Source organism: Pseudoliparis swirei, chromosome 15, assembly GCF_029220125.1.
Source record: "Pseudoliparis swirei isolate HS2019 ecotype Mariana Trench chromosome 15, NWPU_hadal_v1, whole genome shotgun sequence".
Lineage (NCBI taxonomy): Eukaryota > Metazoa > Chordata > Actinopteri > Perciformes > Liparidae > Pseudoliparis > Pseudoliparis swirei.
Window position 1 is genome coordinate 3,783,046 of NC_079402.1, and position 26,718 is coordinate 3,809,763.

The 26,718-nt window shown below is 38.9% G+C and overlaps 1 protein-coding gene across 2 annotated transcripts in view; it reads right to left on the reverse strand.

The window, feature by feature from the left end:
• Positions 1 to 26,718, reverse strand: part of stxbp1a (syntaxin binding protein 1a) — a 37,520-nt gene that overhangs the window by 3,075 nt on the left and 7,727 nt on the right. Inside the window, exons 2-19 of one of the 2 annotated variants that reach the window (XM_056432150.1) lie at positions 24,094 to 24,143; positions 22,038 to 22,119; positions 21,851 to 21,927; positions 21,367 to 21,445; positions 20,772 to 20,875; positions 17,560 to 17,708; positions 17,262 to 17,346; positions 15,645 to 15,775; positions 14,931 to 15,038; positions 14,748 to 14,808; positions 14,315 to 14,380; positions 12,970 to 13,050; positions 12,735 to 12,873; positions 10,037 to 10,146; positions 9,064 to 9,165; positions 7,969 to 8,054; positions 6,273 to 6,427; positions 3,789 to 3,963 (exon numbers count right to left, since the gene is read on the reverse strand). In XM_056432150.1, coding sequence (XP_056288125.1) covers positions 3,854 to 3,963; positions 6,273 to 6,427; positions 7,969 to 8,054; positions 9,064 to 9,165; positions 10,037 to 10,146; positions 12,735 to 12,873; positions 12,970 to 13,050; positions 14,315 to 14,380; positions 14,748 to 14,808; positions 14,931 to 15,038; positions 15,645 to 15,775; positions 17,262 to 17,346; positions 17,560 to 17,708; positions 20,772 to 20,875; positions 21,367 to 21,445; positions 21,851 to 21,927; positions 22,038 to 22,119; positions 24,094 to 24,143 — 1,775 coding nt within the window. In that variant the 3' untranslated portion in view covers positions 3,789 to 3,853. The remainder of the gene's footprint in view (positions 1 to 3,788; positions 3,964 to 6,272; positions 6,428 to 7,968; positions 8,055 to 9,063; positions 9,166 to 10,036; positions 10,147 to 12,734; positions 12,874 to 12,969; positions 13,051 to 14,314; positions 14,381 to 14,747; positions 14,809 to 14,930; positions 15,039 to 15,644; positions 15,776 to 17,261; positions 17,347 to 17,559; positions 17,709 to 20,771; positions 20,876 to 21,366; positions 21,446 to 21,850; positions 21,928 to 22,037; positions 22,120 to 24,093; positions 24,144 to 26,718) is intronic. The other variant, XM_056432151.1, reaches the window with a different exon arrangement.

The following is a 26,718-nucleotide window of genomic DNA, read 5'->3' on the forward strand; positions in this document are numbered from 1 at the left end:
AGTGAGTATGTTTATGTAGCTCGGTAACTCTAAGAACAGCGAGATGAACCACGGTGACAGCTGAAGACACATTTCAGAACATGGTTACAACTTTACAGGCGCTAATTGGAGTAAAGCAAATAGTTTTTTGCCGCTTTATTGCCAGAAATGTCGATTTTTTTTCCTCCAAATTCTTCGCTGTTATGGCAAACGAAACATTTGATTTACTCCCGACGTCAGCGGTATTCGAGCGACATGTTTGTTTCTGTTGCAAAGCTGCATGTTTCCTCCAGCGTGCTTTGGTTTCAGCCGCTTTTACATCGAAAGACGTAAACGAGTAGAAACAAACAACGACTTGACCCCCTTTGGGGGGTCGCAATGGAAACTGGAGCCAATTATTTTAAAGAAAACGGAAGAGAAGGAGGCAAGTTATGGTGTGGCCCGGGGGGGGGGGGGGGCACAGAGGTCAGAGGTCACCGGCGGACCGGCCTCGCCTGCTTCTCTGCCGTTCCCTTCTAACACGCAGCTTCGGGAGCCCCAGAAACACAACGCGCTGACCTCCGACCGCACGGAGGTCATGGTTTACGGCAAAAGACTTGTTTTAGGAAGCGGTGGCCATTTAGCTCAGGGGAAAGCAGTATGGGGGGGGGGGGGGGATACTGCTCACTGAGAAAACCCATAAAACCAAATTGTTTGTCAGCGATATTGCTTTAGCAGATTAGTTGGGAGTGAGATGGATACGCAGGACGTGAGGGGTCACATGAGGTTCATCAGCAGCTCTGCTAATTATTTAAATAAATGTCCAAAGCTATAACTCTTTGGCAATCTGGAAACAACCGTTTGACCAATGTAATTATTATTGTGCATCTGAAAGTAAATTACCAGATTAAATTAAAGATTAAAAACTTCTAAATTACAGATTAGAAACTTCTAAATTACAGATTTAAAACTTCTAAATTACGGATTAAATACTTCTAAATTAAAGATTAAAAACTTCTGAATTACGGATTAAATACTTCTAAATTAAAGATTAAAAACATCTAAATTACTGATTAAAAACTTCTTAATTAAAGATTAAAAACTTCTAAATTACAGATTAAATACTTCTAAATTAAAGATTAAAAACTTCTAAATTACAGATTAAAACTTCTAAATTAAAGATTAAAAACTTCTAAATGCATCCAAAAGTAAATTACAGATTAAATACATCTAAATGACAGATTCAAAACTTCTAAAGTAATGATTAAAAACTTCTAAATTACAGATTAAATACTTCTAAATTAAAGATTAAAAACTTCTGAATTACGGATTAAATACTTCTAAATTAAAGATTAAAAACTTCTAAATTACAGATTAAATACTTCTAAATTACAGATTAAAAACTTCTAAATTAAAGATTAAAAACTTCTAAATTCATCCAAAAGTAAATTACAGATTAAATACATCTAAATGACAGATTCAAAACGTCTAAAGTAATGATTAAAAACTTCTAAACGCATCTAAATCAATTACAGATTAAAAACTTCTAAATTACAGATTAAAAACCTCTCAAAAATTACAGATTAAAAACATAAAAGCAACACTTAACATATTGTAATGTTGAAATCGTCTTATTATGGTATGTGCACTGTTTTAATGTGTTTTAGTTATACACCGGTTCTTGAGAATGTAGTATTTATGTTTCTGTATCACAATAAAACTTAAAAAGGAGTTTTGGAATAAATGTCCTATATTTTGGGAGTGATGGATTAGTTGCATCGTGACCTGTTTTTCGGGGTTGCTAAAGCATATCAGGTGTAACGTTGCTCCATCCTCAGGCTGTCAGCAGAGAGTCATCACACAGGCCGCGACACGGGGAGCAACTTCATGGGCAACGGGAATCTGTCTATGATAAATTATTATTGTTACCTGCTCCCCCATCTATGTTGCCCCAAAATTGCCGTGTGTGTGTGTGTGTGTGTCGGCGACCTTTTTGAAAAGCGATATGATGACCTCTCTGCAGAGCCGTGTGAGCATGTGAACGTGTGATGGTGGACGAAGTCAAAGAAAGGACCGGGAGTCGAAATAAAAGAAGAAGAAAAAAAACCACCACAAGGGGAAAAGAGGAGAGGCTCCAACATCAAGTCAAGGACTTTGTCCTTTTATGTGGAAAGAAAAGTGACACATCGAGGGGATCGTCTTGAGCGAAGGGTTAATTAGAAAAATAATCACACAGTTAAAAAACAACAACAAGATGGATCTCGGGGGGGTAGATTAAATCTGGGTGAGCGGTCAACAGGCTCAAGGGGCCTTTGGGTGTTCGGTCGAGGGCCAATTTAATCCACCCGGCTGAGATGATGGGAGGAGGCAGCAGGGATGGGGTCACGACCCCCTCAGACATGGCCGCTCCTCAGCACTGACTTCACATGCGCTGAAGCCAAAACGTCCCCCCCCCCCCCCTCTGGACTTGGGAGGCCCCTCCGTACTGGACCATCGTGAACCCGGCGGGGGCCACTGCAACATATCACTGGCCTTATCTTAACGCTTTCTTCTCTATTTCAACACTATAGTTGAATTATTTATTTTTTGCACGACGCAATTTAACGTTCTATTATATTTACACTGCCGTTCAAAAGTTTGGGGTCACTTAGAAATGTCCTTTTCAAAGCACTGTTTTTTAAAATGAAGATAACATTAAATGAATCATAAATACTCTCTCTACATAGTTAACGTGGTAAATGACTATTCTCTGGTGTTTAATGTAGTCTCCATCTCCAGTGTAAAACTCATTTTCACCGTGGGCCACATCAGCATCATGGCCGCCCTCTTAAAGGGCCGGTGTAACTGTAACACTGTGTAAACTACTCCCCAACATATCGTTAAATAACTCTTTGCATTTGATTATTGTTGATTTGAGTGTAGCAATATTGTACATGGGAACATTTCTCAAATATTAGAACATAAATCCATTTAATTTGAAACCTTCAAAATAAAAGCACCGAATATTTTTCTGACTATTCTTGAAGAAAACGTGATCAAGTGTCTTTCAAGCCATCAGGGGCCACGTGAAGTGACGCGGCGGCCGGATTCGACTGGGAGGGGCCACATCAAATGCTGTTGTGGGCCGAATTCGGCCCGCGGGCCTTGTGTTTTACACATGTGCCTTAGAAGACTAACGGAGGGGTAGAAAACCCATAAAAACCCTTTTTATGTGAGCGCAGCTGAAAACAGTTATGCTGCTGAGAGAAGCTATAAAACTGGCCTTCCTTTGATCCACAAGAAGAACAACATTAATATTTACAATAAAAATCATTATTTCTAACCTTGTCAATGTCTTGACGATATTTTAGAATAATTCTTCAATTCATTTGATAAATGAAAGTGATTTTTAATGGAAAACATGAAATTGTCTGGGTGACCCCAAACTTTTGAACGGTCGTGTAAACTGTCCTTGATTTTTTAAAATATATATTTTTAAAACATATTGCATTCACTCAGCAGGTAAAGTCTGCACCTCAAGCTCTCTAGAAGTCTGCAGAGTCCAAATGTGGCCTCTCTCTCTCTCTCTCTCTCTTTCTCGCCGACTAATCCGATTGGCTAACGGTCAGCATACAGGAAGTAGGAGAGCCTGATGGAGCGAACCATGCGTTGAGGAAAGGTCGGGGGTTGCCCATCCCTGAGGTACACGGGGAGGAGGAGGCGGGTGGAGTTACATCATGACAACAGGACTGCGTGTTCAAAAGAAGAAGACGAAGACGAAGGAGGAACGAGGAGGAAGCCCTTGTGCTGCGGAGGGTCAGAAAAGGGCTTCTTTGTGCGGCTGCCTTTACTTTTTGTTTTTGGTTCAGTGTGATCTCTCTCTCCCCCTCTCTCTCTCCCACTCTCTCTCTCTGCCTCACTCGGCTGTGGGCTCTGCCTCCTCAAAGGACACCCTAGTGGACTCTCGGAAGTCGGGGTGCTGCAGGTCCGATAAGAATTTGGTGGGGGTGAGAATGTGGGTGGAACCTGTGGGAGGAACAAGAGGCGGCTTCACCACTCGTCTCTCAGCACATGCCCCGCCCCCTTTCCCCACGCGGAAACACAGGGGTCGGAAAAAAGAAGGACAAATACAGTCGTACGGTACACACACACACACATAAACACACACACACACAAACAGTTCACACATAAACACACACAGTTCACACATAAACACACGCAGTTCACACACCTACACACACACACACACACACACACACACATAAACACATACACACATAAACACACGCAGTTCACACACCTACACACACACACACACACAGTTCACACATAAACACACACACACACACACACACACACATAAACACATACACACATAAACACACGCAGTTCACACACCTACACACACACACACACAGTTCACACATAAACACACACACACACACAGGTCACACATAAACACACACACAGTTCACACATAAACACACACACAGGTCACACATAAACACACACACACACACAAACAGTTCACACATAAACACACGCAGTTCACACACCTACACACACACACACACAGTACGCACATAAACACACACACATAAACACATAAACACACACACACACAGTTCACACATAAACACACACACAGGTCACACATAAACACACACACACACAGTTCACACATAAACACACACACAGGTCACACATAAACACACACACACAAACACACACACACACAGTTCACACATAAACACGCACACAGGTCACACATAAACACACACACACACACAAACAGTTCACACATAAACACACGCAGTTCACACACCTACACACACACACACACAGTACGCACATAAACACACACAGTTCACACACCTACAGTACACACACACACACACACAGTTCACACACACACAAACAGTTCACACATAAACACACGCAGTTCACACACCTACAGTACACACACACACACACAGTTCACACACACACACAAAGTTCACACACCTACAGTACACACACACACAGTTCATACACAAATACACACACACAGTACACACACACAGTTCACACATATACACACACACAGTACACACACACAGTTCACACACATATACACACACACACAGTTCACAAACATACAGTACACACACAGACAGTTCACACACATACATTACACAGTTCACAAGTTCACAAAAATACACACACATACAGTTCACACATACACACACAGTTCACATACACACACAGTTCACACACATTTCACACACATACAGTACACACACATACAGTTCACACACAGTTCACACACATACACACACTTGCCATGTTGCACAGACACATAGAAACACAGTAAAAAGACATGGCTGCAATTTAAAAAGACAACTTTTTTTTTTAAGACAACAACTGAAGCAGCACAAGGAAAACTAACGAGACACTTTCCCCCATCGATAACACAAAATATATCAAACACTGGCAACGCTGTTAAGACATGAATAAACAGAACAGAGGGGCATCACACGAAGGGTTAATGTAAACAACACACGGCACACGAGAGGCACCTGCAGCGCCGCCATCACGCCAGGGCTCTACATGTGCTCGTCTGGGATTGGTCGGATCACATGGACGAGGGCGGGGATTGACCCGCCGCCCCCTCTGATTGGAGGACACACAGCTGCTCACCACTGACCCACCGTCGCCAGAATGTATCTGTTTTTTTAAATATATAAACTCTCCCTTTTTTTATAAAGTGGATGTCTGAATACATATAGACCTGAAATAGCAAAACCAGTGAACTTAGTAATACATGTAACTTAATTAAACTTAATTCTAGAAAACGTATTCTTAAAAACTGGCTTCAAATTGACAAAAAAGTAGATTTGTTTCACCTCCCCCCCCAAAAAAATCAAACTCGTATGACGTCGTAAAGACTGTTGGGTCCGTGGTTAGCAAGTCTGTCTTTCAATCACGAGGTTGGAGGTTCAATCCCCGCCCTAGTCGATGTGCCCTTGAGCAAGACTTGACCCTGACTTGCTCCCTGTGAGTCGCTTTAGATAAAAAGCGTCAGCTAAATAAAGCGAGATGTAATAAAGAGCTTCATCTTTCTTTTCACGCACTGAACGTCTACGTCGGGGTTGGATTGTCCACTTCCTGTTTCTCCTGCCCTCCATCTTTATTCGTGCCGCTCCGAGGACCACGAGTAAAAAGCCTCATGAAGGCCTCGAGGGTCTCGGGACTCGTCTTTCTACAAAGAGAAACGTCTTTCTTCGTCTTCGAGGCTCCGTCATCCGAAGCCTCGCGCTCGGCGGCGCCCCCCCGCCCCTCGTTGCGCTACTCACCGATGACCGCCTCCCACTTCCCATTGGCCTGCGTGACCTCATAAGCGCAGCGCATCTCGCTGAAGGACGCGCCGCCGATGATGAAGACCATGACGCGCGGCCCCGTGCGGTACTCCCCGGGAGTCTTATTCTTGTGCCAGTGGCCGTACCGAGCGCTGCCGGGCGGGAGAGGGGAAACACGTTATCCAGTTATTACAGTTTTCACGTGGAAAAGAATATCAGGATGTCGGCTCTGTCAGGAGAATATTTTGTGAATTGAAGAAGATGAAAAAATCCCAAAATAGAGATAAGAATTGGGTTTTCAAGGGAAGCTTTTCAAAATAAAATGAAGAAATACTATGTATGAACTTAGTCCCTATAATAAGTCTTCTAGGTTTTAAACCCTAACTTTAGCTTCTCAGGCCTTCAGGCTACAGAAAAATAACGTTTAACACCCGAAATGATGAAGACGACTGCAAACGACTCTTTACCCAAGACCCCACCAAACATCCTTTTAATGTGTGGGGGGGGGGGGGGGTATCCTGTGGAAAATAATATTAGGATGCCGGCTCTGTCAGGAGAATATTTTGTGAATTGAAGAAGATAAAAAAATCCCAAAATAGAGATAATAATAGGGTTTTTAAGGGAAGCTTTTCAAAATAAAATGAAGAAATACTAAATATGAACTTAGTCCCTAATAAGTCTTCTAGGTTTTAAACCCTAACTTTAGCTTCTCAGGCCTTCAGGCTACAGAAAAATAACGTTTAACACCCGAAATGATGAAGGCGCCTGCCACTTTACCCAAGACCCCACCAAACATCTTTTTAAAGGGGGGGGGGGGGGTTATCCTTGGATAAATAATATTAGGATGTCGGCTCAGTCAGGAGAATATTTTGTGAATTGAAGAAGATAAAAAAAATCCCAAAATAGAGATAATAATAGGGTTTTCAAGGGAAGCTTTTCTAAATAAAATGAAGAAATACTAAATATGAACTTAGTCCCTATAATAAGTCTTCTAGGTTTCAAACCCTAACTTTAGCTTCTCAGGCCTTCAGGCTACAGGAAATAATGTTTAACACCCGAAATGATGAAGGCGCCTGCCCCCACCAAACATCTTTTTTTGGGGGGGGGGGTGGGTATCCTGTGGAAAATAATATTAGGATGTCGGATCTGTCAGGGGAATATTGTGTAAATTGAAGAAAAATAATCAAAAAATAGGGATAATGTTAGGGTTTTCAAGGGAAGCTTTTCAAAATAAAATGAATTTCTAAGATACTTTAGGTGAAATACTAAATATGAACTTAGTCCCTATTAAGTCTTCTAGGTTTTAAACCCTAACTTTAGCTTCTCAGCCCTTCAAGCTACAGGAAAATAACGTTGAATACCCGAAATGATGAAGACGCCTGCAAACGACACTTTACCCATTATCCTGTGGGGGGTACGTGAGATTTAAAACTAGCATAAATTTAACAAAATCCTTTGAAAATAGTCATTTCATAAAGATTCAAAGTGTGAGATCATAAATGTTATATATTCTATATAATAACATTGTCTTAAGTATTGATCCGTTCTGACTCGTCTCTCTTCCCAAATTACAAATTGATCCGCCTCCATTTCTGTCTTTACGATGCAACGACATGCCCCGCTGTGCATACGTGTGTGTGTATGTACATACACACACACACACACACACACACGTGTGCATGCGCCTGTGTACCTGACTGCGGTGGTGCTGAAGGAGGCGGAGGAGCGGGTGGAGATGTACGGGTAGTGCTTGGTGTCCAGCTTGTCTTCAATGGCATCCTGCAGACGACAAGACAACAGACTTTAAAACACACATCACTTCAATCCGGGCTTCCCAGTTCAGTCTCGTCTCCTAGCAACCATGTGTGGCTCCATCACAGTGGGCCCATTGGAGAATTGGCCGTGCACAAATAAGAGGCTAAATATAGCCGGGCTGGTTGTTTCTGATGGTTTCTGGTCGACTGAAACAGTAAAGATGCTCCAGTGAATATTGTTGTTTTCAGACGCTAATGTTAAACCAATACAAATAAACAAAGCCTGCTCGCGTGTGATTGGTCAATACGGCCATATAACTGCAAACGGTTAGGGTTGAGAACTTATTTTAAATGAGATTTCTCTATCCTTATAAAAATGGGAGACTCCCCCCCCTTTACGTCCTTATAATTATTTTAACCATATTTAGTTTTGCGTTGATACACTACCAATCCCACGAACAATACAACAACATGCTACCTTGTTGACGCGTCTTCTGTCAAATTATATGTTTTGGATGCATAAAACCACCATAATTTAAATCACTGGGGTCAAACACAAGGCCCGCGGGTCGAATCCGGCCGCCGCGTCACTTCGCGCGGCCCCCGACGGCTTGAAAGACACGTGATCACCTTTTCCTCAAGAAATGTAAGAAAAATATCCCGTGCATTTATTTTGAAGGTTTCAAATTCAATGGATTTATGTTATAATATTATAGAAATGTTCTTATGTACCATATTTATACACTCAAATAAACAACAATCAAAGAGTTATTTAACAGTATGTTTGGGAGTAGTGTATACAGTGTTTCAGTAACCGGCCCTTTAAGAGGGCGGCCATGATGCTGATGTGGCCCACGGTGAAAATGAGTGTCACACCCCTGATTTATATGATCAATTCCATTATTTTGGAGTACGTTGGTTCTGGTTAGAAGGCTTCAGGTACCCGGATGCTGCAGATATTCATATTCATATATTCATGTGCAGCATCTGTCTGGGATATATTTCGACGAGTGATTGAAGCCCTTCCAACGCACCTCCATGATGTCCTTGACCAGCGGCGTCCAGCGGGACAGCTGGTAGGTCTGCTCGCTCACGCGCTCCTTCCTGTCCAGCTTCTTTCCTCGGCGCAGGGTGGACTACAGAGGGAGAGAAGCAGGAAGTGAGACGAGGACAAAGGGAATGACGGCGGGAGACGCCCTCTTTCATTCGTCTAGAGAGATTCCATTCCACCGGTGACTGACTGGAAGAAGAAGAAGAAGAAGATACAAGAAGAAGAAGAAGAGGAAGAAGAAGATACAAGAAGAAGAAGATAAAAGAAGAAGAAGAAGAAGATACAAGAAGGAAGAAGAAGAGGAAGAAAATACAAGAAGAATATATAAGAGGAAGAAGAAGAAGATACAAGAAGATAAAAGAAGAAGAAGATAAAAGAAGAAGAAGAAGAAGAAGATACAAGAAGGAAGAAGAAGAGGAAGAAAATACAAGAAGAATATATAAGAAGAAGAGGAAGAAGATACAAGAAGATAAAAGAAGAAGAAGAGGAAGAAGATACAAGAAGATAAAAGAAGAAGAAGAGGAAGAAGAAAAAGCGGAAGAAGAAGATACAAGAAGAAGAGGAAGAAGATACAAGAAGAAGAAGATAGAAGAAGAGGAAGAAAATACAAGAATAAGAAGATAAAAGAAGAAGAAGCGGAAGAGGAAGAAGATAGAAGAAGAAGAGGAAGAAGATATAAGAAGAAGAGGAGGAAGATACAAGAAGAAGATACAAGAATAAGGAAGAAGAGGAAGAAAATACAAGAAGAAGAGGAAGAAGATACAAGAATAAGGAAGAAGAGGAAGAAAATACAAGAATAAGAGGAAGAAGATACAAGAATAAGAAGATAAAAGAAGAAAAAGAGGAAGAAGATAGAAGAGGAAGAGGAAGAAGATACAAGAAGGAAGAAGAGGATGATGAAGAAGAGGAAGAAGAGGATGAAGAAGAAGAGGAAGACCAAGAGCAGCCGGTCTCACGTCGGTGACGATGGGCACGCCCAGGTTGGCCATGTTGGTGATGATCTCGCTGTCCTCAGGGGGGATCTGAGCGTGTTGGATCAGCTTGTTCAGGTTCTCCTCCGTGATGCCTACACACACACACACACACACACACTGTTATAAGACCTGTGTGTGTTTATATTTAATATGTTCAGCTTCTTCTGGGATGGAAGTGAATTCGTGTTTTAGTAACTTGGAAGTCGTTTATTAAAAACTTAAAGTCAACGTTATCTACTTCCTGTCTCTCATTCCAGCGGCAGAAGAGTCAGCTCACGTCTGAATGTGTCTTTTACCGGCTCCTCTTCTGTCTTATTGTCTTATTGTCTTATCAGAAATAACATTCCTGTTTACAGTGAACACTTGAGATGATGAAGACCTCACTGTGGTGTTCAGTGTTTACCTCTTTACTTCAGATGTCATTATACATCTGTGGGTCAGCGGTCAGCAGGTCAGCCTTTCAATCAGGGGGTTGGAGGTTCAATCCCCGCCCTAGTCGATGTGTCCTTGAGCAAGACACTTAACCCTGAGTTGCTCCCCGTGTCTACGGTGTATGAATGTAAGATGTTAAGCGACTGAGTATCGTAAGATTATGGATTATTCTTATTATCTCTTTTTCATTCTCGGGTTCAGAGAAATGAACGTGTGTTCATTTGAAGACCTTCGTAATTTATATCTTTTATTTTATTAAATAATGTTCTTTAGTCAAGAAACACTTAAAACACACTACTCAGTCAGTATTAAACAGTAAAATAAAATGTAATATATATCCATTATTATATGTATATATATAAATCTAAATAAATAAATACATATGTGTATACAGGACTGTCTCAGAAAATTAGAATATTGTGATGACGTTCTTTATTTTCTGTAATGCAATTCAAAAAACAAAAATGTCATGCATTCTGGATTCATTAATCAACATGAAATATGCCAAGCCTTTTTTTTTTTTTTTTTTTGATTTATATGCTTACAAAAGAAAAAAAAATATCCTATCTCCTATAAATATTAGAATAAAAAAAAAAAGTATACTAGTAGTAAATTAAACAAATCACTTGAATTGTCTAATGAACTCGAAACACAATATTCTAATTTTCTGAGACAGTCCTGTATATCTAAATATATATATTTATATATATAAATAAATACATATATATATATGTATATACAGGACTGTCTCAGAAAATTAGAATATTGTGATGAAGCTCTTTATTTTCTGTAATGCAATTTAAAAAACAAAAATGTCATGCATTCTGGATTCATTACAAATCAACTGAAATATTGCAAGCCTTTTATTCTTTTAATATTGCTGATTATGGCTTACAGCTTAAGAAAACTCTAAAATCCTATCTCATAAAATTTTAATATTTCCTCAGACCAAGTTAAAAAAAAGATTTATAACAGCTGAGTGTTTGTCAAGGCTCAGGAAACCCTTGCAGGTGTTTCGAGTTAATTAGACAATTCAAGTGATTTGTTTAATACCCTACTAGTATACTTTTTCATGATATTCTAATATTTAGAGATAGGATATTTGAGTTTTCTTAAGCTGTAAGCCATAATCAGCAATAAATCAGAATAAAAGGCTTGCAATATTTCAGTTGATTTGTAATGAATCCAGAATGCATGACATTTTTGTTTTTTAAATTGCATTACAGAAAATAAAGAACTTCATCACAATATTCTAATTTTCTGAGACAGTCCTGTATATAAATGAATAAATACATATATATATATACATATGTATATATGTATAGATATAAATGAATAAATACATATATATACATATATATATATTTATATAAATAAATACATATATATGTATATATTTATATAAATAAATACATATCTATGCATATGTCTATAAATATATATACATATATGTATATATTTATATATATAAATACATATATATATGTCTATAAATATATATACATATATGTATATATTTATATATATAAATAAATACATATGTATATATATATGTCTATATATTTATATATATAAATAAATACATATACAGGACTGTCTCAGAAAATTAGAATATTGTGATGAAGTTCTTTATTTTCTGTAATGCAATTAAAAAAACAAAAATGTCATGCATTCTGGATTCATTACAAATCAACTGAAATATTGCAAGCCTTTTATTCTTTTAATATTGCTGATTATGGCTTACAGCTTAAGAAAACTCAAATATCCTATCTCTAAATATTAGAATATCATGAAAAAGTATACTAGTAGGGTATTAAACAAATCACTTGAATTGTCTAATTAACTCGAAACACCTGCAAGGGTTTCCTGAGCCTTGACAAACACTCAGCTGTTATAAATCTTTTTTTTTACTTGGTCTGAGGAAATATTAACATTTTATGAGATAGGATTTTAGAGTTTTCTTAAGCTGTAAGCCATAATCAGCCATATTAAAAGAATAAAAGGCTTGCAATATTTCAGTTGATTTGTAATGAATCCAGAATGCATGACATTTTTGTTTTTTTAATTGCATTGCAGAAAATAAAGAACTTCATCACAATATTCTAATTTTCTGAGACAGTCCTGTATATACATATGTCTAAAATATATATATATATATATATGTATATATGTATATGATGTAAAAGGGGACACGGAGCAGCACGTGATCTTTCCAGACTTCCCAGGTTGTTTCTCGATGGCCGCTCACCGTTCTTCAGGAAGATGTAGAGCAGGATGATGCGGATCTTGTCGTACGTGGTGACGTTGGCGTCCAGCAGGATGGGAACGATGGCCCTCATGGGGTCTTTGATCTTCTCTCCCTCGGCGTCCGTGCCCATCGCCAGATCCTGCACGCCACAGGGAGGGGGGTCATGTCACGTATGGGTCGTCTAAAAACTTGGTTATCCGTGTGTGTGTGTGTGTGTGTGTGTGCGCCTCCTCACCTGTTCCACGCGGCACAGCTTGTCCACCGTTCCCTGGTAGTGCTTCATGCAGTCCTCAGCCAGCTGCAGATGAGTGGAGTACTGGAACACACACACAGTGCAGAGTCAGCATTTACACATGCAGGAACACACACACGCACACACACACATACACACAGACGCAGAGACACAGTCACACAGAGACACATACACACACATGCACACACATAGACACACACACAGAGACACAGACACACACAGACACATAGACACACACACAGACACATACACACACAGACACATAGACACACACACAGACACATAGACACACACAGACACATACACACACAGACACACGCACGCACACACACAGAGACACATATACACACATACACACAGAGACACAGACACACAGAGACACTTACACACACAGACACATAGACACACACACAGAGAGACACACATACACACACATACACACAGACGCAGAGACACAGTCACACAGAGACACATACACACACATGCACACACAGAGACACATAGACACACACACAGAGACACACAGAGACACATAGACACACACACAGAGACACACACACACACATACACACACAGAGACACTTACACACACAGACACATAGACACAGACACATACACACACAGACACACGCACGCACACAGACACATAGACACACACACAGAGACACACAGAGACACATACACACACATACACACACACACAGAGACACATACACACACAGACACACACAGAGACACTTACACACAGAGACACATAGACACACATACACACACATACACACAGACGCAGAGACACAGTCACACAGAGACACATAGACACACATACAGACACACGCACGCACACACACAGAGACACTTACACACACAGACCCATAGACACACACACAGAGACACACAGAGACACAGACACACAAACACAGACACACGCATGCACACACACAGAGACACTCACGCACACACACATAGACAAACAGAGACACTCACACACACACAGTGTCACCCACACACACAGACACTCACACACAGACACACACACACACACATAGACACACACACAGAGACACACACATAGACACCCCCCCCCCCCCCACATACACAGAGACACACACACACACAGTGTCACCCACACACACAGACACTCACACACAGACACACACACACACACACACATAGACACACACACAGAGACACACACACATAGACACCCCCCCCCCCACATACACAGAGACACACACACACACAGTGTCACCCACACACACAGAGACACACACACACACAGTGTCACCCACACACACAGAGACACACACAGTCTCACACAGACACACACCTTGCTGAGCTCCTTCTGGTACTGGGGCATCTTCTTGAGCATCTGGGACAGGTCCCTCATGGTAGTCTGAGGACGAGGCGGACGCTCAGCTCTCTTGGATAAAGTCCATCATTTCATAACAGCTTTGAAGGAACTAAAATACTAATTTACTACTCATAGAACATTAGATGCTGCTGAAAAAAAAGTATTCCTTAAATCCAATTAATAGTGACTAACCTTTAAAACATGCACCATCCCCTTTTTAGACTAAATAGTTCCACTTAATAGTGTAATAAAAGGTCCCAGTACAGCATTAGCATCGTAAAGGTACACAATGCATCTATACAACGGTTAGCCGCCATGCTAAGTCACACTATAAAACCAATAACTGATCAATACTGTGTGTTCAGACTGATGCACGTCAACGTTTCTCTGCAGCAGCGTCCTTCTCTACCTTCTCCCCAGTGTTCATCCTCTTGCTGGCAGAAAAGTCCTTGAGCTGACGGGTCACCTCCCTGGTGACGACACGCAGACGGGCAGAGAGAAGCGCAGAGGTTTCGTTATCATCATCATCATCATCGCATAGAGAGACTAAAATGAGCAGATTATGATGAAGAATGAAGAAGAAGGTACTCACTGGGACACCTCGGCTATGTGTTTGTGTCTCAGGCTCACCCACAGGTCATCGTCTTCATGCAGCAGGACCTCCTTCTCACGGGAGTCTCCGATGCCGCTGGTCTCATACCTGAAGAAAGAATAAAGGTGCTTAATTAAAGGTAAGAAATATATATTTTATACAAGGATTCAGCACACTGCAGATACCGTTCAAAAATGTGGGTGAAAATGTTGTTTTCCATGAAAATTCACCTTTTTATTTATCAAATTAATTTTATAATGTAGATAAAATATAGTCAAGATATTAATAAGGTTAGAAATAATGATTATTATTGTAAATATTAATGTTGTTCTTCAAACTTGTGGGTCAAAGGAAGGCCAGTTTTATAGCTTCTCTCAGCAGCATAACTGTTTTCAGCTGCGCTCACATAAGAAGGGTTTTCAAGGGTTTTCTACCCCTCCGTTAGTCTTCTAAGGCGATAACACAATGTACCACTAGAACACTGGAGATGGGCCTCTACACACCTCTGTAGAGACTTCATTACACACCAGAGAATATTCATCTACACATTAACTATGTAGAGAGTGTTTATGATTAATTGTTTTCTTCATTGAAAGAAAAAGTGCTTTACTTTGAAATATAAAGACATTTCTAAGTGACCCCAAACTTTTGAACGCTTTTTTCTATTCAAATGGAACCTCTCAATAACTTTTCATTGGATCGTGTTATCCGTACTTGTAGACGTCGTTCTCGATGGGCAGCAGGTCGTAGCCCATGGCCTGGAAGGTGAGCTCGTGCAGGATGGGAGAGACGGGATCGAACGCCCGGTCCAGGATGATGAGCTGTGAGCGAGCTTTGTCTGGACCCTGTGGACAGAGAGGAGGGAGAAGAGAGCAATAAAGACCAACATGCATATACCAAGTCCCACATTTCATTTTTCATTTCCTTACAGGGTTCGTACGGTCATGGGAAACCTGGAAAAGTCATGGAATTTTTAAAAAAAGAAGGTTATTTACAGGCCTGGAGAAGTCCTTTAAAAGAATGTAACCCAAAAAGTCGTGGAAATTTGTTATATTCATCTTTTTATTTACAGAGTTCGATTAAAAGAATAAACATTTATATAAATATGTATTCTTTTTAAATCCTAAAGGTTTTGGAAAAGTCATGGAAATGTGTTATATTAATTTACGCTGAGTTTGAAATTATGTTTTTAAAAGAAAGACGACAGAAAGTTTTATTCTTTTAATGAAACTATTGTCTGTCATCCATTTGTCTCATGTAAGGTTATATATATGTATAATATATATATACATATATGTATATATATATATATATATATATATATATATATATATATATATATATACATATACAGGACTGTCTCAGAAAATTAGAATATTGTGATGAAGTTCTTTATTTTCTGTAATGCAATTAAAAAAACAAAAATGTCATGCATTCTGGATTCATTACAAATCAACTGAAATATTGCAAGCCTTTTATTCTTTTAATATTGCTGATTATGGCTTACAGCTTAAGAAAACTCAAATATCCTATCTCTAAATATTAGAATATCATGAAAAAGTATACTAGTAGGGTATTAAACAAATCACTTGAATTGTCTAATTAACTCGAAACACCTGCAAGGGTTTCCTGAGCCTTGACAAACACTCAGCTGTTATAAATCTTTTTTTTTACTTGGTCTGAGGAAATATTAAAATTTTATGAGATAGGATTTTAGAGTTTTCTTAAGCTGTAAGCCATAATCAGCAATATTAAAAGAATAAAAGGCTTGCAATATTTCAGTTGATTTGTAATGAATCCAGAATGCATGACATTTTTGTTTTTTTAATTGCATTACAGAAAATAAAGAACTTTATCACAATATTCTAATTTTCTGAGACAGTCCTGTATATATACATATATACATACATATATGTGTATATATACATATATATAGTATGTATATATATACATATGTTAAACAAATATATATATATTAAAAAGTAATAATATTATACATATATATATATAATATGATATATATATATACTGTCTGTTTTGGAATCCTAATTGTTACATTAAATACGACATTGTATCACTTTTTGTTATCAGATTTCACAACATTTTTGGTCAAAGTTTGTTTTAAAGTCGTGTAAATAACCCATTGGTCAACATGTGTATGAACCCTGGTCTTAGTAATGTAGCATTTGACTAAGATAAATATTATTGCTTATTGCAACAAGAATGAGACGCCAGATGATGACAAAAATGAAATCCTTCCAGGGTGTGTGTGCGTGTGTGTGTGTGTGTGTGTGTGTGTGTGGGGGGGGGGGGGGGGTGGTCCTGCCCTACCTCTCCCATAGTGGGGTCATCCGCCTTGTAGGCGTCCAGTTTGTCCTGCACCAGCTGGGCCAGGATGGCGTTGTCCTTGTACTCGCTGGCAACAAGATGGAGAAGACAAAAGAAAAGCATTTTGATTAAAAAAGAAACCACATTTACACAATAAATCTATAAATAAATAAATAAAGTATCTTGCTGCAAAGAAAGGCTCAATAACTACCGGCTAACATCCCAACTGTAGCGCCTGTAGTCGGCTACATAACATTGTCTTGTAAAGCAGTCCCAGCCCACAGCGCCCCCTGCTGCTCACCCGCGGTATCGGACGGCGGGGTACTCCTTCAGGGTGGCGCAGAGCGTGGCCAGCTGCTCCGCCAGCCGCTCCATCACAGAGTTCTTCAGCTGGGTCTTGTGGGGGCTGTAGAAGCTGTGGAAGGCATCGGGGTTGTCCAGAGAGTACACCTGCACACACACACACAGACACACACAGACGGACGCAACTTCAAATGTTGCTTCAGCAAAAAAACACACCCTGGCCTTCCCGTTCAATGTTGGTGGTCCAAAGGTCAAAGGTCACGGTGACCTCACGAGAGCTCAGGTTCTTGAAGTAACAAACATCCACCGGCGTTCAGATTATTTTGTATGGCCCAGAATCACAAATTCTGAATGTGCCTCAGAGGGTTTAGCAATCTGTACACACACGACATCCCTGACCTTTGACCTCACAGTAGAACTTACTTACTGCTATGTAGTTTAACTTTGTTATGACGCCTTTTTAAGACTTTTATTTTACGAAGCAGAATTTTTTTTTCATGACGCACTATACTACGATTTTTAGAACAGCCTTTTCTGGTTGTTTTTGTTGTTGTTGTTGTCTCGGAGGAGGAAACTCTCGATGGCGAGACATTTCTCCAACGTTCATTTTTAGAATGTTGTGGTCAAAGGTCAAAGGTCATCTCCTTTCTTTGTTGTTTATCCTCTTTGTCCCAACTCTCCTTTCATCTCTTTGCATTGTCCGTCTCCTCTCCTCCTTTCCTCCCTCCCTTTCTACGCCTCTAGTCATGTACTTCCTCTCCTCTCCTCAATCATTTTCTCATTCTACCTCTTTCCTTTTCTATTTCCTCTCCTCTCTCCTTTAATGTCCTTGCTTCATGTCCTTGTCCTTCTCTCTCCTTTCCTCTCTCCATTTCTATGCCTCTCCTCTCATGGACTTCTTCTCCTCTCCTCAACCATTTCCTCATTCTACCTATTTCCTCTCCTCTCATTCTCTCCTTTGATGTCCTTGCTTCATGTCCTTGTCCTTCTCTGTCCTCTCCTTTGTCCTTCTCTTTCCTTTTCCTCTCTCCATTTCTACGCCTCTCCTCTCATGTACTTCTTCTTTTCTCCTCTATCATTTTATTCATTCTACCTCTCTCTTTCCTTTTCTCTTTCCTCTCCTGCCATTTCCTCTCCTCTATCCTCCTCTCCTTCAATGTCCTTGCTTCATGTCCTTGTCCTTCTCCTGCCTCTCCTCTCATTTCCTTGTTTAACCCTTGTGTTGCCTTCGGGTCAATTTGACCCGATTCAATGTTTCACCCTCCTGTCGCCTTCGGGTCAATATGACCCGATTCAATGTTTAACCCTCCTGTTACCTTTATATTTACTAACATATTTTACCCTTGAGGTATGTTTGTTTGTTGACACCCGAAAGAACACCGACATTAAACATTGAATCGGGTCAAATTGACCCGAAGGCGACAGGAGGGTTAAATATTGAATCGGGTCAAAATGACCCGAAGGCAACACAAGGGTTAAGCTCCTCCCTCCAATCTTTATTTGTCCACTCATCTCACTTCCTCTTTTGTTTAATTGTATTCTTCTCCTCCCATCCTCTTTCAGTCTTCTCATTTGCTCTACTTTTCTCTCCTTCTCTCTCCTCTTCTCTCCTGCATCAATTGTTTCCTGTCCTTGTTTGCTCTCCTCTCCTCTCCTCTCCTCTCACTCCATCTGTCTACAGTCACGTGAGCACGGCCCCTGCGTCAGCCCGGCTCCCATTGGCTGCCACCGCTGTCTATATCCCGACTCAGCCAATAGGGAGAGGGCATCTGCTTGTGGGCGGGGCTATGACGCAGCACTTCTGCCTGGAGCAGAAAACCACTGAGTCTGAATTAATCACAGTAGACGGGAGGGGAGCAATGCATTGTGGGCCGAGCAGCGTCTCCAGATAGAGTGAGAGAGACAATGATGGACTGAAGGAGGGATGTGGGAGAGAGAAAGAGGGGGAGGAGCCGGGAATAAACAAAATAATGATGATATAATATTAGGAAATATAGAAAAATAGAACGTTTGATGGAGAATATTGAGGAGAGGGAGCGAGTCTTAAAATAAACAGAGACCAGCTGAGTGTGTTTTGGGTTTCGCTCTCCTCTCTCCATCTCTCTCTCCTCTCTCCATCTCTCTCTCTCTCCTCATCGCTCTCTCTCCTCTCTCCATCTCTCTCTCTCCATCTCTCTCTCCTCTCTCCATCTATCGCTCTCTCCATCTCTCTCTCTCCTCTCTCCATCTCTCTCTCCTCTCTCCATCTCTCTCTCTCCTCTCTCCATCTCTCTCTCTCCTCTCTCCATCTCTCTCTCCTCTCTCCATCTCTCTCTCCTCTCTCCATCTATCGCTCTCCCCTCTCTCCATCTCTCTCTCGCCTCTCTCCATCTCTCTCTCTCCATCTATCGCTCTCTCCTCTCTCCATCTCTCTCTCTCCTCTCTCCATCTCTCTCTCCTCTCTCCATCTTGTCTTTTGTGCATCCAATAACCTTCATGGTACACTTGCTGCGTCCTCCGCAGCATCTCTCTCCTCCCACCTGTCTTAAATGTAACTCTCTCTCTCTCTCTCTCTCTTTCTTGGTTTAACAAACAATAAAAGTCATAAATTCCTCAGCCAAGAGTAAATAATGGAAATAAAGAAGAAAAAAACAGAAGCATGAAATTGTGTTTAGCTTCACGACGACAGAAATACGCCCGTGCTCTCCTTCTGACACATCAATAAATCCATTTGGAACTCGGTTTATAAATAAATGTTTTTCGGGCTCATTGTCCACCAGAGGCTCTCTTCACTTTAAATGCACTTGTCACTTAAAACTGGTTAAAGTTCTGAAACCGGCCCGTCTGTGCACGTTATCTTATATTTATATTCTTAATTCTCGCGCTGTGTTGATTGTCGTTGTTGTTGATGTTGTTGTTGTTGTCTGTTGACGCTCCGCCCGCCATGACACGTTCCTTGTGTGTGAAAACATAAACAGCAATAAAAGGTTCTGATTCTGATTCTGAAGTCCATCTCGTGAATGTTCAGCAACATTTACAGGATCTATATTCTGGGGAATCTGGTTTGAAGGTTCTTTGTGGAACCAGAAATGGTGCCTTAAAGAACCACTTTTAAAGGTTCTTTGAGGCACCATAATAGGTTAAAGAACCCCCATATCTATTCTGCCGTTGCTTTGGCATGTTCCTTTGGATGGAGTGTGTGCGTGTGTGTGTGTGTGTGTGTGTGTGTACCTGAGACTCGTAGGGCAAGAAGGCGATGTTGATCTCCGTCAGAGTCTTGATGTATTTGGAAGCGCGGCTCTTCGTCAGCTCGTTGAAGAGCGGGTCAGGACAGGCTGGGGGGGGGGGGGGGGGGGGGGGGACGACACACACACACAGCGTTTAGAGCTGGGAGCACACATCTTTTTACTCATGAAAGGGAAGTGTAATGAATACGTTCAGGTAGAAACCTCTCTGACAGGTTATTATCAGTTGGCACATTCTTAGTGAACATCAACCCACATGAAGACTTGTCGAACTCATATCTACAGACTATTAATTAAATAAAGCTCACGTCGCCGCGATGCAATGATCAAAAGCATAAGCTTTAAAAAAATATGTTTCTTACCACACAAAAAACCTATTCCCCCCCCGGCTCATAACTAATTATGAAACTCAGAGTGAATGACACTCTTTAAGACAACAACAATAAACAGCGTGCCGACGAAACTAGAAAGCAGAAATAAATCCACAGGAAACAATAGAAAATTGAACGTAGAGAACAACAGAATATAAATATGTGATGAAGAAGAGCATCGGATGAAGAAGACTTCATGTAGCTACTCACAATCGGTGAAGAAAACATGGGCTGCCCTGTATTTGGCCGAGTGAGGGTCTTTGAAGTCTGCGATGAGGGTCTGGACCGACTGAGGAGAGAAGACAGACATTTATATATTTATAAATATATATTTATATATATTTATATATATATATGTATATATATTTATATATATATATATATTTATATATATATATATATATAAATATGGGAAAACAACAGCTGGAAAAACATGAAATGGCACCGTAGAAATATGCCTCTATAAATAAATGTGATTTTTGTATGTCGCAATTAACAAATCGGGAGAGAGAGAGAGACAAAGAAGTGTTGATGTGGTTTTCCACGGCTGAGTAAACAGCTCTGTGTTTAGACTTCTCTGTTAAAATCGCAAACCTGCTGCCATGGACACTCTGAATATAAACTATGGAGAAGAGAGAGAGAGAGAGAGAGAGAGAGAGAGAGAGAGAGAGAGAGAGAGAGAGAGAGAGAGAACCTTCTCTGTGGGTGTAATCAGGTAAATGGCCTCCAGGCTGGGAAGAGGCTCTCGTCGCTTCATGATGTCCTCCACGACTGGAGAGGCAGAAACAGACGTGTGAGGAACGCACACACACACACACACACACACACACACACACACACACACACACACACGGTACTGGGAATGTGCCACAGTGTCTTACTGGTGATGCCCTCCGTCATGATGTCTGTCATCTTGCAGCAGGACGACAGCATCCTCATGCTCAGCTGGTCCACGATCAGCGCCTGCAACAGGAAGTCATGACTGAGCACGCGCTGCACGCCGTGAGGCCGCCGCCCACATGGAGATGAACATCCTGAACGTGTCGCTCTTTACCATTTACTACCTGACTCAGGTGTATTTAGTATTTAGTGTATTTTAACTCTCAGCTGTAACTCTCATTTTGTCTTCAAGAAAATCGTCAAATATAATAAAATCACAGATTCCTAAAGCTCAAGTTTTATTTTCAAACTGCTTGTTTTGACAAAACAGAATTATAGTAGTATAAGTATAGTATACACGATAATAATATTCAATTTACTATCAATTAAGACACAAATAAAACAGCTAATATTCCTTTTTGAGAAGCTACGTACATTCATACATATATACATATGTACATATATATATCTATACATATATACAAATATACATATATATACATATATACATCTATATATATAAATATATACATCTATATATATACATATATAAATATATACATATTTAAATATATACATATATACATCTATATATACAGGACTGTCTCAGAAAATTAGAATATTGTGATAAAGTTCTTTATTTTCTGTAATGCAATTAAAAAAACAAAAATGTCATGCATTCTGGATTCATTACAAATCAACTGAAATATTGCAAGCCTTTTATTCTTTTAATATTGCTGATTATGGCTTACAGCTTAAGAAAACTCTAAAATCCTATCTCATAAAATTTTAATATTTCCTCAGACCAAGTAAAAAAAAAGATTTATAACAGCAAAACAAAATCAAACATTTGAAAATGTGTTTCCAGGTGTTTCGAGTTAATTAGACGATTCAAGTGATTTGTTTAATACCCTACTAGTATACTTTTTCATGATATTCTAATATTTAGAGATAGGATATTTGAGTTTTCTTAAGCTGTAAGCCATAATCAGCAATATTAAAAGAATAAAAGGCTTACAATATTTCAGTTGATTTGTAATTAATCCAGAATGCATGACATTTTTGTTTTTTTAATTGCATTACAGAAAATAAAGAACTTTATCACAATATTCTAATTTTCTGAGACAGTCCTGTATATATACATATATGCATATGTACATATCTACATGTATACATATGTATATATATATATACATATGTATATATATATACAGGACTGTCTCAGAAAATTAGAATATTGTGATGAAGTTCTTTATTTTCTGTAATGCAATTAAAAAAACAAAAATGTCATGCATTCTGGATTCATTACAAATCAACTGAAATATTGCAAGCCTTTTATTCTGATTTATTGCTGATTATGGTTTACAGCTTAAGAAAACTCAAATATCCTATCTCTAAATATTAGAATATCATGAAAAAGTATACTAGTAGGGTATTAAACAAATCACTTGAATTGTCTAATTAACTCGAAACACCTGCAAGGGTTTCCTGAGCCTTGACAAACACTCAGCTGTTATAAATCTTTTTTTTTACTTGGTCTGAGGAAATATTAAAATTTTATGAGATAGGATTTTAGAGTTTTCTTAAGCTGTAAGCCATAATCAGCAATATTAAAAGAATAAAAGGCTTGCAATATTTCAGTTGATTTGTAATGAATCCAGAATGCATGACATTTTTGTTTTTTTAATTGCATTACAGAAAATAAAGAACTTTATCACAATATTCTAATTTTCTGAGACAGTCCTGTATATCAGTTAGTCACTATATAATATTCAGGGTTTGAACGGTCATGGAAAACCAGGAAAAGTCATGGATTTTTTAAATGGTTATTTCAAGTCCTGGAAAAATCTGTGAAAAAAGTTTAATCCCAAAAAATTTCAGAAAAGTCTTGTTGTTATATTCATATGTTCATTCACACAGTTTGATTAAAAGAATAAAAATGTCTCTAAATATGTATTCCTTTTAATCAAACTTGTGTCTCTCATTCATGTGTGTTATTAAAGGTAGTGGCTCCATTAAACCCAGAGTTTGGTGTTGCAGGTGTATTTTCTCTCTTACCTTCCATTCTCCCTTCTTCTTCACCTTCTTGATTACCTCATTCATAATCTCTGTGAAGGGAAAGAAAAACATCATCATCAGGAGTCGGATGGGTACACGATGATCGAGGAGGGAGTATTAATAAAGAGGCACGGCCTCACACACACACACACACACACACACACAGGAGAATGTATGTAACAACCAGATTTCATTTTTTTCAACATTTCTGTATTTAGGACATCAAAAGATGCAGTCAATGCTCACCTTTTATAGATGTATATGTTATACGTTTGAATAATGGTATGATAGCCATCTGCATGTGTTAAATATGAAGGGTCAAACTCATTAAACATGACCTACACGAGAACTATGACGTACCGCTATAGAGCATATATAATATAATATTAGCTCACCTGACTCATCGACCAATAAAAACACAATCAAAATCATCCAGTGATGCAAATCATACGCTGGAGAACAATAACAAGTCAAATATCGCCTCCAACAAGGTCGATGACGACGATCTACACCAGTGGAATAAATAATAATAAATCATCTGGATGAGGGTTAAATCTTAAAAAAGAGGCAGAGACTGTCGGGTTGAGGCAATAATCCCGTCCACCCGCGACCCGATGGCCATGTTTATGCCACAATATTGATATTTAACCGTCTGCCAGCCTGTGAGGGTGAATCCTTTTTGGGTGGATTACTGTTCAACATGACTATAAACCGCTAAGGCCTAAAAACACTGAGACCACACAGATACTGATGGATTATAACAGATTACACACAGGACGAAAAGATTACAGAACACACCTGAATTAAATATGTGTTGAAGTCAGCATAATATATATATATACATATATATATATATATATATATATATATATATTATTACTTCTATAATTTTTTAGTATTTTTTATTATTATTATTATTACTATAAATCATGATATAGTATAAAAAGGTCATACAGAAAATGAGGGTTTCTTATGGTATAGAAACGCCATGAAAACAATGAATTCTATCAATTCTATGTTATGTAAAAGTAATAAATCAATTTAAAAAATCATAGAATAGTTTGTTTGTTTTTGTGTGTCAGCTGATAATAAATCATCGTATGTAAGTAAACTATGAAAGGGCCTCGTGTCGTAGGTCATGAAAGAAACATGAAAAGTCAAAACAGACACAACACACCAGCTTTAGTGGATCTCACGGTCACAACGATATTATTATCTCCAATGTCCATCACTAATAATAATAATAATAATAGAAAAAAAGAAGAGTAAAGGGACAACATTTTTACAGAAAAGAATTATAATTAAACAAAAATCCTACTGCAAAATATTTTAGATAGTTTAAAATATAAATGGATGAATGTAATATATATATACATATATATTACATTTTAGATAGAGTTCCAAATATAAATGGATGAATGTAATATATATGTATATAGATTACGTTTTAGATAGAGTTCCAAATATAAATGTATATATATTTATATTATTTTTGATAAACTATATATATATATTTAAAAAATTAACTATATTTATATTTTAATTATATATATATATACATTATAGATATAGTTCCAAATATAAATGTATATATATGTATATATATATAATGTCCATCACTAATAATAATAATAATCGGAAAAAAAGAGAAGAACAATTTACCACGTAGCAAACAGGATCTGCTAACTGCTAGCTCAGCATCATTAGGACGACCAGAACAATAATACCAATAGTACCAATAATACCACATCTTTTCATGTTTCTCTGTCAACATGAGGCGTTCAAGTGTTCCTGATAGAGCACAAGATTTTTTTTAAAGGAAGGAAGTATCCGGTAAAAGGGAAGGACAGAAGGATAGATGGGACATAAGGAAGGATATGTAAATATAGATACTGTATACAACTTAAACTTTTAAAAGCAACATTCACACTATGACTGACACGTCCAGAAGCCGGTACCTCCTGTGAGTCAGAGCAGGTACGAATATTCTGATGTTATATCTATGAGTTGTACATTTAAAGATGAATTATTTTATATAAACAGTCCACACGTCTTTCATCCAGAGCGCCTCTGAGCTGCAGGAAGAGACACAAAGAAGCGGAGCGGACATCCGCCTTTCTTTTTCCCTTTTCCTCTCGGACGATGAGTTTCCTCTCGTGACGTGAAGAAGCATTTTTCTGTCACGAGTATAAACTTTTCTAATCGTCTCGAGATTTACGTTTCAAGATGTCCCATTCTGCTTTTAAAAAATCAAACTTTGACGCCACGCCGTGGATGTAAATCCTCATCTGAAAGTGAACTGTGGAGGAACAACACAATGTTTACATGTAAGGTCAAAAAATATGGACAGAAAATCATGTATATTGATCGATATCTAGTTCCGGTGAAATATGGAAATATTGTGGGCTTTCAGGTTGTGGAAGCAACGGTAGAAACTGCACTGTACAATAATATATATAAGCAATGATTGAAATGATCAAAAGTAGTTTTTTATACTGACGAGCCCAGAGAATGATGATCGCTATTATTACAACAAACTCCACACTCAGCATTAAGCAGTTAAATCAAATTATATATCGTCACCTTTCTAAAATAATGGCCTCCTAATGATTTTGTTGCCTAAAT